Below are 15,207 nucleotides of genomic sequence, written 5' to 3'. Positions count from 1 at the left end.
ATTATTATTTCTACTATTAAATTTCATTATAAGCAATTATAACATAGGAGAATATCTGGTGACGCCCGAGAGCTAAAACCATAACTCTTAAATCGTCAATTAACACGAGATTAGATTGCGTCCCCTTGACGTCCACACTTAAGCTATCGTCCTAGGATACAACGTTTAAAACTAGCAAAGGACGCAGTGGAAGGCAGCTGAAAAAGGAACACCCGCCTACAAGAGGACATTAATCTACCAGTGAGTTCGAGGTTGAAGTAAGTAGCTCCAGAAGTCCTTCTTGTGCACCTCCGCCCGATGATAAATAGCATGAAAGCCAAATGCAGGTGCAAACGTTGTCTTCACGACCCATAAGTCACTTTTCTCGCTTCTTAAAATGAGCCCAAAAATCCCAAACGCCATGCGCCCAATGACAGCCCAGAGGAATATGGGCTGCTATAATTCGTTCTCATTTTCCCCGCAGGAACAATCAAGGCCCGGACTTGCCGTTTCGCATTCTTAAGACTCTGTGTCAGCCATATTAGGTTGTTCTGTTCCTCTCGGGGCGGTTCTGAGAAGTAGCGGAGGAGGAGGGATATTTTGAAGCAACGCCGCGGGACTACTTTCGTTGCTGGAAGTTAGAGTGCCGGAACGTGTTTCCAGAAGCCATAAGCCACCTCGCGAGCCTTGGCTAAACCAACTCCTAGACCGGCTTCGGGGCAGTGTTTCCATATCGATGGAAAATGTTCCGTTTCGACGTGCGTGAAAGCCGTCATAGGAAATCGAAAACAATCTGAGTTTACTGTGTCAAAGTAGGGCAAACTACATGAACAGTTACGTAAACAAGTACTGTTGTTGTACTGTTTAAGTCCTCTTGATGCACAAACGGATCAGATTTACTGTCTAACGTGCCTCCATGCGATATTGAACCAGAGACCCCTTGATATAAGGTGAAGTCTTGAACGTAGTGCCAGTTCGGCATCTTTGACATAACCCCAGAGGAAGCTCACCGGAACCGTATCTGGTTTCGAGCCACCACCTGTTTTTCTGTAAAGGGATGTTGTCACTTTTGCCTGCAGTGTTTAGGCATCCATTCATTCACTGCCAGGTTACACTCCCAAGGTCTTTATATTGTATAAAGAAGTAGCACAATACAATTACACAACCTAGCAAAGATAACGCAACCGAAACCTCGCGTTTAGAAATCTCTAAAATCTCTAAAGAAACTGAATTAGCAACATCTCATTTAGTCCACGTGGACTTGACGAGAGCTGTCATTTCTTGGACGAACGCTATTGGTGGGAAAGGTTTCAAGGGACGATTTATTGCACTCCACGTAGACCTGACATGTGGTTGTTAGGGGGAACACTGATCTTTCGGAACTTTCTTTGAAGTAAAGTGAGGTTGGAATCAGGACGACAAGTGCGCAAAAGGTCCTTTCCAAGAATGTATTAACTAACGCCCCCACCTTGTAATCAGCTGTAACGTGTTCGATTCTACGTAAGGGTACTGGTTCTGAAATGATTCCAGGCGGTACCTGTAGCAAAACTCTCATAAGAGGGCTCGGAAGTTGATGACCTAAAAAATGTCAAATAATGACGTATCGAATGATCTTAAAAGTATTATAAATTACCTAAAAATTTCCAACAAGAGAGTAGTTAAATAATTTGATAATAACAGATGTTTGGTGGTTGAAACTACTGAAGCAAAGGAAAGAAGTACTTTTGATTACTTTTGCTTACTTTGAACTTGAAGGTTATATAGAATACAGTGTAGTTGGCCAGCATCTGAAAATAAAGTGTTTTTCTCAGGCTATCATTTTCTATATTGTTACTAATTTTGCTTTAAAAATAAAGATTAAAGCGACAATACACGCTAGCAAGGAACCTTGAGGTAGACACCCAAAGTATTTTAAGTTTGCTGCAGGAACAATAAATTTACCACACAATTGATTCCTTATTCCATTGCCAAACATTTCAGTTGGAAATAATACTGTGGTTTTTTCCATTGGCCGTATTTTCGATTAATTGCGAACTTGCCAAAAGGATCATTTCCGGAAGTTTAAATGTGTAAGTTACGCTTGCATTAAACAACAGGGGATGACAATAATAAACTTCGAAAATGAAGAAAAATGCAAAACAATGTTTTCTAGTTCTAACTGAAGAGAAACTGACTGACTGATATGAGGTTTAGATATCAGTCTCAGATAAAAATATGATTTTTCATCAACTTCCGAGTCTTACTCATAAGTTCTTTTCAAAAATTTAATACTTCAACACGTTTCCCATGGGAAGTCAAATTTCTTTCTATTGTGTAAATACCCCCAACGTGGTATTTAAACCCAATACCCTTTCCACAGCGTAATCACTGCACCACAGATGCGGTCGCACTTGATTCTTACCTCAGATGTTTTACCGAGGTGCAGTTCCCGCCACTGGGTGGTATGTCGTCTACCAGAAGATCTTACCAGACACCACGTGACTGCTTCCACTCGCTGACAGGAGAGCTGGAGACAGAACGATATTTGTTCTCTGTTAGCCAGACCTCACCGGAAGGGAATTTGAAAAATTGTTTTCCACAACCACAGCATAACGGAGGGAAACCTACCAGCTTGTGACAGCCACCACGGTGGCCGGACGCATTGACAAATCGACTTACGACCTCGTCACCGAATGTTTCAGGTTCAAGTCAAGCCTAGTCTCTTGATCTAAAAAATCTTTCATCCTCATCGTTCCGTTTAGCTAAATATGAGAGAAAGGGACGTGAAAGGAAAATGCAATATTTTTTTTTATAATAGAACAATAATCCGACGCGACGAGAAAACTCGAATCAACTTTACCAGTCTCCCAATATCACATGTAAACTCGGTCCATAAGCCAATACATTAAAGTTAAAATTCATATTTTTGTTACTTTAAATCGTTTTTCTTCAACTTATGGCCAGTTGCGATCCTGAAGATGGATGTTTCTTAAAAGGAATACATAAAGGAACACTCACAGAGGGCAGGAGTCGAACCCAAAACCTCCGTTATCGAGATGGTGTGTAAACTCCTTGTTAAGTTTCTTAGGACAGGAGAAATTTCACGCGAGAAAGGGAAAACTAGGTTTCAAAGTTAGCAACACTGTATCGGAGTGTGTCGAGCGAAAGAATATTGTTCTACTCGCAGTAGTTGTGCAGATGTTACCCCGGTCATGATTTTTTCCACTAAAGCTAACTTCTCTCCAGTGCGGCAACGGGTGAGGTTATGGGTCCCGGGCCGGGCCCTGTAACAGTATCTGCTAAACATATAGTCTCCATCAACATTAAAATGAAATGGGAGTACGAATGCAGAAACCGAAATTTGTGTGAACGCGCATCATCACTGGTCCCCTGCCCTGTCACAACCAGTTACGTGCGTACGTACTACACTCTATCCCGGGTAACTCTGGAGCGAGCGAACGAAAACAAGTCTCTGCGCACGTAGTTAACTCGCTTCCTCCCCTTTTCTACCGATATGCTCCACATATTCCCGGGACAGTGTACAGTGTAAATGAGTACAGTCTACATCTACTCGTAGGCAATGTACACGTTACCTGGGCAACCCGCCGCACTTGTGTAAGAGCGCTCTCGTATGCACGTGTGGAATACAGAGCGAGCAGCAGTACTGTGACATTCTAAAGAGGGGTGGTAAGGAGGCTTCGTCGGTCTCGATCCGCGTGGCACTTTAGCAATGGCAGAAGAAACAGGTGGTTCCGTGCAAAGAAGGCTGCCTACCGCCGCAGTATTTCCCTTGCCTTTAGTTGCAGTGTGCAGGCTGTAAGCTCGCACTGCACGGAACCCTCGCTAGCTAATAAACAAACTCATTAAAAAACATGGCAACCAGCATGGGTTTGTCACCAGTCGATGTAGAAGTGAAGTAAAGTTACACTAGGACCGCGGAAGACGCGCCTAGCTCAAGTGGGCGAATCCATACACAAAAAGGGGGTGCAGATAGAAACCTGCACGAAACTATGCTGTAATTTTTTAAATCAGTATTTCCCTTGCATGCGATGCCCCTTCGTCGATTAGTACCTCTCATTACCGCCCTGAATAATGAAAAAAAACTACATAAATGCATGCATACACTTTCAGACGAGGTACTCCAGTCGGGAGGGCGTCCGAGTGTCAAGCGGACGATTCCCGGGGTGGTAATTTGATTAGTGAATCTTTCCAGCTGTCCCGCTGCATGGAGCGATTCTGGGATTGAACCAGCAGTATTAGATGAGTACCTGGGGGTTAAGGCGACCAGAGCTTGCTGCTTACCACGTCACCCTCCTTGCTTCCACATCCTCCCCATATGCCTTCATGTTTCAATGTGCAGGGGGTAACTTTATTTACATTAAAAAATAGGCATTTCTTAAAGGTGTTTGCTCCAGAAATAACATTCCTCTAACCCTACTGTTTTTCCTGGCACCGTCACTGCAAAGGGGGGGGGGGGTACGAACTAATGTTATTGAAATGGCTTTTTTTGTTATTTTTGCAGTGTACATTGTTTACGTAGACTCTGTAAACTACCAGTCAGTGTAATCAACGTGTAAGGAACCCACGTAGGCCTATACTAGACTTACAATCAGTGGCGGCTACTAGGTGGGCAGTTACCGCCACTTTTTGCCACGTTTGCTACCGCACTATGCTACACATTATCTACCAAGGGAAAGGAAATTGTCCTTGCCACCCCCCACCCCTTAGTTTTGGCACATTGCCGCCCCCATCCCAGTTTTGGTACCCTGTCACCGTCACTGATTATAATCTACAGCGCCTCAGTAGTGCAGTGAACGAATCACGCTTGTGCTTTTTCAATATGTGGCCAAGAATGTAGACGAGGGTGTGTTTGGAAGATGGCATCCTTTGTGTCAGCGTAACGCGCTTCGAAGTTAAGAGTCCTAGGTTGAAACTATGTCTGTCCCGTCATATATTTTCCAGTGCACCATTGCTCTTCACTGTCATGATTAACCCAAATGGTAGAGAGGCGACGTAAAGTAACTGAAATACAAATAGATATGTTCAGAGAAAACTGGAATTCTGTCAACGAATGAGGATCCTGACCTGTAGAGCCCAAAAATGAATGCGTGTATTCTGCCTGTTGAGGACCAAAAATGATGCGTATATGATGATTATTAAATGACTATATCACTATAGAGCTATGTTCACAGCGATCTTCTTGGGAGTTGTAAAGAAAATACAGACACACCAATAACTATAAGGATGTATTATAATATGTACACACAACACGTAATTACACTGCCTAGGTAAACTGTTTACATGAGGTTGGAAGCCGGTTCTACAATAACACGCCACTAGTTCTTGAATTAATGATATCGAGCACTGTAATGTTCTTGTGATTATCAATTACATATCACTGCACTTCTCTGAAATGCCGCGAATGAAACGTAGCCGCGTTAGACCTACGTTACCCATAATTGTCCTGGACGCGAGGGTTTTCGGCTGTTGCCCGAGTGGCTTCTCCACGAACACTGAAAACTGCAGAGTGTAAAGATATGGCGGAAAAATGGCACCGCACTGAGAATGAATTGACCAATGGAAGTGCAGGTTTCTTAAGCATTAGATATACACAAGATAAACGATTGAAGTTAAACAGAAACAAATGATTTGCAAAATGAACAACAGAAAAGTTCTGTTATATTCGAAAATAAAGATATATGAAAGAAAGATAAATCGTGCTTAGTTTTTTAGAAATGAATCTCCAACAGATAACAAAGAAACAAAATTACAAATTGGTGTAATATCTAAGAAACTAAAATAAAAAATAGATAAAACAGTAATTTTGTCTGTAGTATTATACAGATGTGAAACTTGGTTCCTTACATTAAAAGGGGAACATAAATTAAGAGTATTTAAAAAAAAAATCCTTAGAAAAATATTTTGACCTAAAAGGGATGAGGAGACAGGTGAGTGGAGAAGGTTACATAATTTAGAACTACATAATTTGTATTCATGTCCAGATATTATTAGAATAATTAAATCAAGAAGACTTAGGTGGGCAGGCCATGTGGAACGAATGGGGGAGGAAAGAAAAGTTTACAGGATTCTTGTTGGGAAACCTGATGGTAAGAGACCTGTAGGAAGGCCAAGACGAAGATGAAGGGACAACGTTGAGATGGACCTAAGGGAAATCGGTAAGGATGTAAAAGATTGAATTGATCTTGCCCAGGATAGGAACAGATGAAGATCTTGTGTTGCTGGAGCCATAAACCTTCGGGTTTAAGATTGCTAGAGAGTTAGTTAGTTAGTTAATTAGCGTATGTGTAGAAAGTGCATGGCATTGCTACACATGAGGATGCAACCTCGTACATATTCCGGAAGGATTATATTTTATGTACTGTATGAGTCATTCCATGCCAAATCAACACAGATATGTGCAATTTTTAACCTGACAATCTCCGATTTTCATGAAATTTGGGGAGTTGAAACTATGCATAGAACTTAGTAACTATGAAAATTTTTAGTCTCGTGCGTCTTGTAATTGTTAAATTATTCAAGGTCAAAGTTTGCAGAAATTGCCTTTTTTGAGCCCGCTTAGCTATACTAAATGTGCTGTAAATCCGCCCCTATTTCGCCTAGGAAGCTCGAATAAAGCTTATTATACAGGGAATTGAATAAGCTTTCCAGTGATATATAACAAGCCTACCTTTGGATAAAAATATAATTTTGTCACTTGACCTTGACTTTTAACCTTGAATATCTCAAAACATGTCATCACCAAAAATCGTGAGAAAAATATATTTGGTCCCTGATACCATACTCTAAAACATACCAAAAAATCATTCTGGGACTGCAATGGGATCAGAAGATACAAAATAATATGTGTAACTATGTGACTGATAAAAGCCCCATTACATGAACTATGAAGAGTCAAATGTCCCTTAACACTCCCAACAAAATGTGAAGGAGTTATCCTGGGCATAATTGGTCATGAAAGAAATAGGTTAGGCACAGGGAGATCCCTAGCCATGTGTGTCAAGCGCAGATCCGGCATATTGTTGACCACCATATTGAATTCAACGCAAAAATTTCAAAGGAAAGGAGGTTATGTGATATATCAAATGAGGCTAGAATTTCACGAGAAATGAAGTGACGAAGGATTTACCAACATATATTTAACCAGCAAAAATTTATTACTGCATGCTTGTAACCATTTTCTCCTTTTCGAGGTGTTAAAAACAAAGCATTGGAATGCTCCTAACGTGTTAGGAACTCATCGAGATCTCGCTGACATCTTGGGAGAGAAAGAAGTATACGCACCATTGCATATGATTTTAATCAGCTACATTCACCAAATAGTTGAATAGTGAAGAATATTGGGAAAAGTATCTCAAACAATTACGTGACACTTCCTTTGGAATGAAAAATTCTTCAGTGACGAGGCAAATTTTTATGTTCACGGTGAAGTTAATAAAAATAATATGCAATACCTGTGATTTGCTCAGTCGAATGGTTGTTGCTGGTAAGCTAATTATGTGGTATAATGTATGGCGAACGGAAATGGTTAGTCCATATTCAACAACGGAACCTTAAATGGTGAGGGCTTCTTGGATTTGTTAAGTGAACAGGTTTTTTCACCCTTGCTTACGGGATATGACACTTTTCGAGAGATTTGAAACAGGACAGAGTGTGACCACACTATGTTGACATTTTCGCAATTTCTTCATGGTAATTTTCTAGGTAGATTGATGGGCACACGGGGATCTATTAAAAGGCCTGCACATTCCCCAGATCTAACATCTTAGGAGGACTTTCACCTTCAGAAACATTTGATGAGAATGGTGCATGCACTAAAAGTCCCTCATATTGACCATCTGAGAGAAGGTATAGTTGCTGCTTGCGATGTTGTTGCACATGCTACATTACCAAATGTTCTATGCGAGTGTGAGAGACGTCAACGAGTGTGCTCACAGGAACATTGACAACATTATAATGTGCATATATCGTAAGTGAAAGATATGTGTATAACTTTTTGCTGGCGTAAGATACGTTGGAAAATCCTTCGTCATTTCATTTCTCGTGAAATTCTAGCCTCATTTGATATATCAGATCACCCCCTTTCCTTTGAAATGTTTGGGTTGAATTCAATATGGCGGTCAACAATATGCCGGACCTGCGCTTGACACACATGGCTAGAAATCTCCCTGTGCCTAACCTATTTCTTTCATGACCAATTATACCCAGGATAACTCCTTCACATTTTGTTGGGAGTGTTAAGGGACATTTGACTCTTCATAGTTCATGTAATGAGGCTTTTATCAGTCACATAGTTACACATATTATTTTGTATCTTCTGATCCCATTTCAGTCCCAGAATGATTTTTTGGTATGTTTTAGAGTATGGTATCAGGGACCAAATATATTTTTCTCACGATTTTTGGTGATGACATGTTTTGAGATATTCAAGGTTAAAAGTCAAGGTCAAGTGACAAAATTATATTTTTATCCAAAGGTAGGCTTGTTATATATCACTGGAAAGTTTGTTCAATTCCCTGTACAATAAGCTTTATTTGAGCTTCCTAGGCGAAATAGGGGCGGAGTTACAGGAGATTTAGTATAGCTAAGCGGGTTCAAAAAAGGCAATTTGTGCTAACTTTGACCTTGAATAATTTAACAATTACAAGACGCACGAAACTAAAAATGTTTATACTTACTAAGTTCCATGCACAGTTTCAACTCCCCAAATTTCATGAAAATCGGAGATGGTCAGGTCAAAGGCTGTGTTGATTTCGCATGGAATGACTCGTATGTATTTGGCTACGTCCTCTCTTCCCAGGAAAACTTTTTCCCTTTATTTATTTACCGGTGTGGGTTTTCCAATGAGAAACTGTCCATGATTTCACCTAGTGTGGCCATCTCTCCGCACACGTGCATCTACTCCTGTCCTCCGCAGGGTCCATCCATCTTTTTCTGGGTCTCTCTCTGACATTCCTGTCCCTGACATCTAGAGCAATTCATCAGTAAATTCCGGGACCTGATATTGGACACGGTGAATGGATTGGATACGTTATCTCCGTGGACAGCCACACTGAGAGTCAGTTTATATTTCTTCGTCGTGTCCTGCAGATTTAAATACTTGTATAATGAATTTCCTTTCAACAAACAGGTATGTGATGGTCTTCCTCACCGTCAGGTAACCTTTCGTTATAATGGTAATTTCTAATGTTACACTGCACGTAAATCTTGTGTTATAATGACTTATGCAATGACTCTTCCGTTACGTAGTGCATCTCTTATTACGTTACGTTTTATGTAATTTATGTCAATTTATGTTGTTCCTCATGCAATAAGGGTCCTGTTACGTCACGTATCATGCAGTGGTCGCTCCGTTATATTGCGCGACATGCAATGGTCATCCCGTTACATTGTGTCTCATGCAATGGACGCCTCATTGCATTGTGTCTCATGCAATCGACGTATCATTACATTACGTCTCATGCAATGGACACCACATTACATTACGTTTCATGCATTGAACGTCCCAATACATTGCGTATCATGCAATGGACATCCATTACATCGCGTCTCATGCAATGGGCACCACATTACATTACGTCTCATGCATTGAACGTCCCAATACATTGCGTATCATGCAATGGACATCCATTACATCGCGTCTCATGCAATGGGCACCACATTACATTACGTCTCATGCATTGAACGTCCCAATACATTGCGTATCATGCAATGGACATCCATTACATCGCGTCTCATGCAATGGACGCCCCATTACATTGTGTCTTATGCATCTCATTTAATCACTTGTTCTGTTACACTACGTCTTGTAATTTATGACAAGGTATGTCACATAAAGTGTCTTCTACAAAATGTGTTTGTCTTTAAAGTAAGGTGTGTTAAATAGTGCTTTTGATTCGTTACAGGTGTCCTGGGTTCGTCACCGAGACATCCACCTATTAACGGTCGGTCGCTACACGTACACGAGCGACCAGAGGTTCGAAGCCAAACACGTCCAGCACAGCGAGGACTGGATTCTGGAAATTCGATACCCACAGAGGAGGGATTCTGGGATATATGAATGCCAGATCAGCACAACGCCACCTATCGGCAAATTTTTCTATCTCAGCGTCGTAGGTAGATAGTGATACGTACATTCCTAGCATGCAATTTAAGTAGTTAGTTCCAGTGTGTAGATACAGTGAGGCTTGCATTGATGGCCTTTCTTGATTTGTTTTTTTCCAAGGAGTGTTTGTTTTCGGGAAAAAGCTGTGGGGGAACAACTCTCCCAAGGTACAAAGATAGAGAGAGATATTTCATGTTGGCTTTTACCCCAGTGGATCTGGTAGTTTATGTTCGCATTGCAACGTCTGTATAGTTTTTACTATAATTCGAAAAGTTATCTTTAGTCTCATCGCCGACACGCTTATCTGTAACTTTGTAACTGGCAAAGTGGTTGTGTTCAGCAGCATATCCAGGGCTACCACATCTCCAATGACATACGCATATAAGAGATAATCACCTAAGTGTTACTTTTTTACTAAATGACTCTCGCACTTTGGTCGTGGCCTTTGGTTACGTCTTGTCCGCTAGCCGACCTGACCTTCGGTCACGTCTTGGTTCCTCAATGCTCTTAATGTGTTTGAAAATGTCAGCATTATTGGAGGAAAGGAAACGAGTAAGTACGTTCGCTTATTTGAAAAGTTGAAATAGTAACGTTATGTGTATACGTGCTCTAATATTGTACAAACACTCAAATTATTATTGTTTATTTTGTTAATAATAAACTGAGTAAGTGGCCCTTTAGAAATAGTTAGTTTTTAGGCGTTTCATACAAACGATTTCAATAGCGACACCAAACTTGAAGAAATAATTGAAAAATAATTGTTTTACGTCATTTCCCGCAAATTTCTACCGTGCCTCTATAATTAATTCTGATGTTCACATTTTGAAATATAAAAATTCAAGTATCACTCACTTACCCTGGTTCTCTTGGTGAAAATAACCTTTCTTTAAGTTCCCTAGCAACGACCGTTTCCATGGTTAACAATAAGCATGGCAAGGACTACAGTGTTACATCTCTATACATTTCATTAAAACACCCATGATGTAGCATTTTTCGTATTTTGAGTACTAAATGTTACATAACTGTTTTATGTAATATATGAACTGAATCTTCTTATGTCATTCTTGTTTGATGCACGTTTTTTAACTTGGAATTGAATCATCTGCGTTGTTGTAGATCTGGAGGATAAAGTATGAGGCGAAAATGTCTGTTTTAAGCCCCATGGAAATTGACGTTGCTCAGAACGTAAAAAACGGCATATTCACACCTGAAAAAAGCGGTAAGTGAGTGATTTTTAAAACATTTTCTCGGGGTTTCCAGACAATTTCAAGGGGGGGTAATAATAGAGCATATTTTGCCTTCATTGAGAATATTTATGTCAGTGAGTCAGTATGTGGGTTTGGGGCTTTATATATATTGGGTTACTTGCATCAAATATTTCGCTATACATTTGAATGCTATTCTGGATTCGAGCCTTGACAAAGAAAAAATCTGTTAGCCGAACCGACTGTCCCATGGAGATAGTTACTAGTGTCCGTATGTTGACCATAGTGATGAGATTAACACGAGCCAATGCTGTCTCCAGGTGTACATTTATTACAGGATGGATGAGTCGGAGAGTCACTTGTGGGCATAACTGAGCCCCATCGATCTTCCACGTGACATCCAGATGCAATTCATTGGTTCTTCTCTCATAAGTATCCTTACACGCTGTTCATCGTAATTGCTACAAAATTGCAGCTATGCGTCAAATGAAATTCCAGTGCAAGCTTGACAACTCGCTTGCACCTGTAGAAGCCAGCCAGTGCTCCATACGGTGCGAACTTCCCGCCTGCACACTGGACCACAAAGCCAGCAAGCAGCAGAGCAGGAATGGGGCGCAGCTTGCGTTCAGAGGCGTTCAGTAGCGGAAGGCGTCCTCCAACAATCGCGAATTAGACGACCAGAGGTTTCCCACTCCACGAACGCGACAGACGAAGCCTCCTGCCTTCTACAATGCTACAGTACCGTTGCTCGCTCTTCAATCCTCACATACATACGAGAGCGCTGTATCACAAATGCGACTGCTTGACCAGATCTGCTCCAGTGAAACGAAAGCCAATCGTAGATACTAACAGGATGAGTGCTGCAGTGAGAGAATTTCGATAGCGTACGAAATGGAGAGCGTTTTCGCTCGAACAGGCAAAAGAAGCGGTATCCACTCGAAGCCCGGTAGTACGCGTACTATAACCGTAATTTGTCTGTGGTAGTGGGTCGTCAAATATGGATGCTTAGGTGAAAGACGCAGTGAAAGTGAAACTTACGTGAACACAGTTATCATTTCCAAGTATAAATGTAGTTTAGTCCTTCTTACCAATACACCCGGGTTCGAATCCTGGCCTGGGCATGGATGTTTGTGAGTGTCCATTCATAAATTTCATCATATCATCACTCATCCTCATCTTCGAAAATTAGCCAAAAGTGGCACAAGAAGCTACGTAAAATAAAGCAATTCAATCAATCGATCAATTCTTACCAATACAGTCTATATGAAAATAAAACTGATGATTGTGGGCTGAAACTGCAGGACGGATATTTTACATATGAGTCATTCCATGCGAAATCAACACAGCCTTTGACCTGACCATCTCCGATTTTCATGAAATTTGGCGAATTGAAACTATGCATAGAACTTAATAACTATGGAAATTTTTATTTTCGTGCATCTTGTAATTGTTAAATTATTCAAGGTCAAAGTTTGCAGAAATTGCCGTTTTTGAGCCCGCTTAGCTATACTAAATGTGCTGTAACTCCGCCCCTATTTTGCCTAGAAAGCTCAAATAAAGCTTATTGTACAGGGAATTGAACAAGCTTTCCAGTGATATATAACAAGCCTACCTTTGGATAAAAATATAATTTTGTCACATGACCTTGACTTTTGACCTTGAATATCTCAAAACATGTCATCACCAAAAATCGTGAAAAAAATATATTTGGTCCCTCATTTCATACTCTAAAACATATCAAAAAATCATTCTGGGACTGCAATGGGATCAGAAGATACAAAATAATATGTGTAACTATGTGACTGATAAACGCAAAAATTTCAAAGGAAAGGGGGTGATGTGATATATCAAATCAGGCTAGAATTTCACGAGAAATGAAGTGACGAAGGTTTATCCAACATATATTTAACCAGCAAAAATTTATTACTGCATGCTTGTAACCACTTTCTCCTTTTCGAGGTGTTGAAAACAAAGCATTGGAATGCTCCTAACGTGTTAGGAACTTATCGAGATCCCGCTGGCATCTTGGGAGAGAAAGAAGTATACGCACCATTGCATATGATTTTAATCAGCTACATTCACCAAATAGTTGAATAGTGAAGAATATTGGGAAAAGTATCTCAAACAATTACGTGACACTTCCTTTGGAATGAAAAATTCTTCAGTGACGAGGCAAATTTTTATGTTCACGGTGAAGTTAATAAAAATAATATGCAATACCTGTGATTTGCTCAGTCGAATGGTTGTTGCTGGTAAGCTAATTATGTGGTATAATGTATGGCGAACGGAAATGGTTAGTCCATATTCAACAACGGAACCTTAAATGGTGAGGGCTTCTTGGATTTGTTAAGTGAACAGGTTTTCTCACCCTTGCTTACGGGATATGGCACTTTTCGAGAGATTTGAAACAGGACAGAGTGTGACCACACTATGTTGACATTTTCGCAATTTCTTCATGGTAATTTTCTAGGTAGATTGATGGGCACACGGGGATCTATTAAAAGGCCTGCACATTCCCCAGATCTAACATCTTAGGAGGACTTTCACCTTCAGAAACATTTGATGAGAATGGTGCATGCACTAAAAGTCCCTCATATTGACCATCTGAGAGAAGGTATAGTTGCTGCTTGCGATGTTGTTGCACATGCTACATTACCAAATGTTCTATGCGAGTGTGAGAGACGTCAACGAGTGTGCTCACAGGAACATTGACAACATTATAATGTGCATATATCGTAAGTGAAAGATATGTGTATAACTTTTTGCTGGCGTACGATACGTTGGAAAATCCTTCGTCACTTCATTTCTCGTGATATTCTAGCCTGATTTGATATATCACATCACCCCCTTTTCCTTTGAAATTTTTGCGTTGAATTCAATATGGCGGGCAACAATATGCCGGATCTGCACTTGACACACACGGCTAGGGATCTCCCTGTGCCTAACCTATTTCTTTCATGACCAATTATACCCAGGATAACTCCTTCACATTTTGTAGGGGGTGTTAAGGGACATTTGACTCTTCATAGTTCAAGTAATGGGGCTTTTATCAGTTACATAGTTACACATATTATTTTGTATCTTCTGATCCCATTGCAGTCCCAGAATGATTTTTTGATATGTTTTACAGTATGAAATGAGGGACCAAATATATGTTTTTCACGATTTTTGGTGATGACATGTTTTGAGATATTCAAGGTCAAAAGTCAAGGTCACGTGACAAAATTATATTTTTATCCAAAGGTAGGCTTGTTATATATCACTGAAAAGCTTGTTCAATTCCCTGTACAATAAGCTTTATGTGAGCTTCCTAGGCGAAATAGAGACGGAGTTACAGCACATTTAGTATAGCTAAGCGGGTTCAAAAAAGGCAATTTCTGCAAAATTTGACCTTGAATAATTTAACAATTACAAGACGCACGAGACTAAAAATTTTCATAGTTACTAAGTTCTATGCATAGTTTCAACTCCCCAAATTTCATGAAAATCGGAGATGGTCAGGTTAAAAATTGCACATATCTGTGTTGATTTGGTATGGAATGACTCACATATGTGTATACGATTATTGTCACAATAGAATGATATATATATTGCATAGCACGGTCGAAGGTGGGAGACTCGAACGAATACAAGCGAGAGAAATGTTCACATGCAGCACTCTATTAACAGGGGTTTAGGTTGAATTTTCCATATTGGTGTTGCGAGTTCGTCTTTAATGGGGTCTAAATGTAAATTTAGTGCCAAACTGACCATAAAATGGGATTTTCTGACACGTTTAAGTGACATTGTGAAAAGTTTTCTGGGTGCTGAGGTAGTGTGAATAAATCCCTAGATACTTGTTACTAATTAGTGCGGATATCTCTATTTCACACCTCCTAGAGGAAACGCATTTCGAACATATTCAAAATTTCCACCCCCTGC

At 40.3% G+C, this 15,207-nt stretch overlaps 1 protein-coding gene across 1 annotated transcript in view; it reads left to right on the top strand.

The window, feature by feature from the left end:
- dpr8 (defective proboscis extension response 8) overlaps positions 1-15,207 on the top strand; it is a 541,693-nt gene that overhangs the window by 462,519 nt on the left and 63,967 nt on the right. Inside the window, exon 3 of the mRNA XM_083119818.1 lies at positions 9,882-10,092. Coding sequence (XP_082975944.1) covers positions 9,882-10,092 — 211 coding nt within the window. The remainder of the gene's footprint in view (positions 1-9,881; positions 10,093-15,207) is intronic.

Source organism: Lepisma saccharinum, chromosome 3 (assembly GCF_977018435.1).
Source record: "Lepisma saccharinum chromosome 3, izLepSacc3.1, whole genome shotgun sequence".
In the NCBI taxonomy this organism is placed as follows: Eukaryota; Metazoa; Arthropoda; class Insecta; order Zygentoma; family Lepismatidae; genus Lepisma; species Lepisma saccharinum.
The sequence above is the reverse complement of the archived record's forward strand: the minus strand, read 5'-3'. Positions and strand labels throughout refer to the sequence as shown.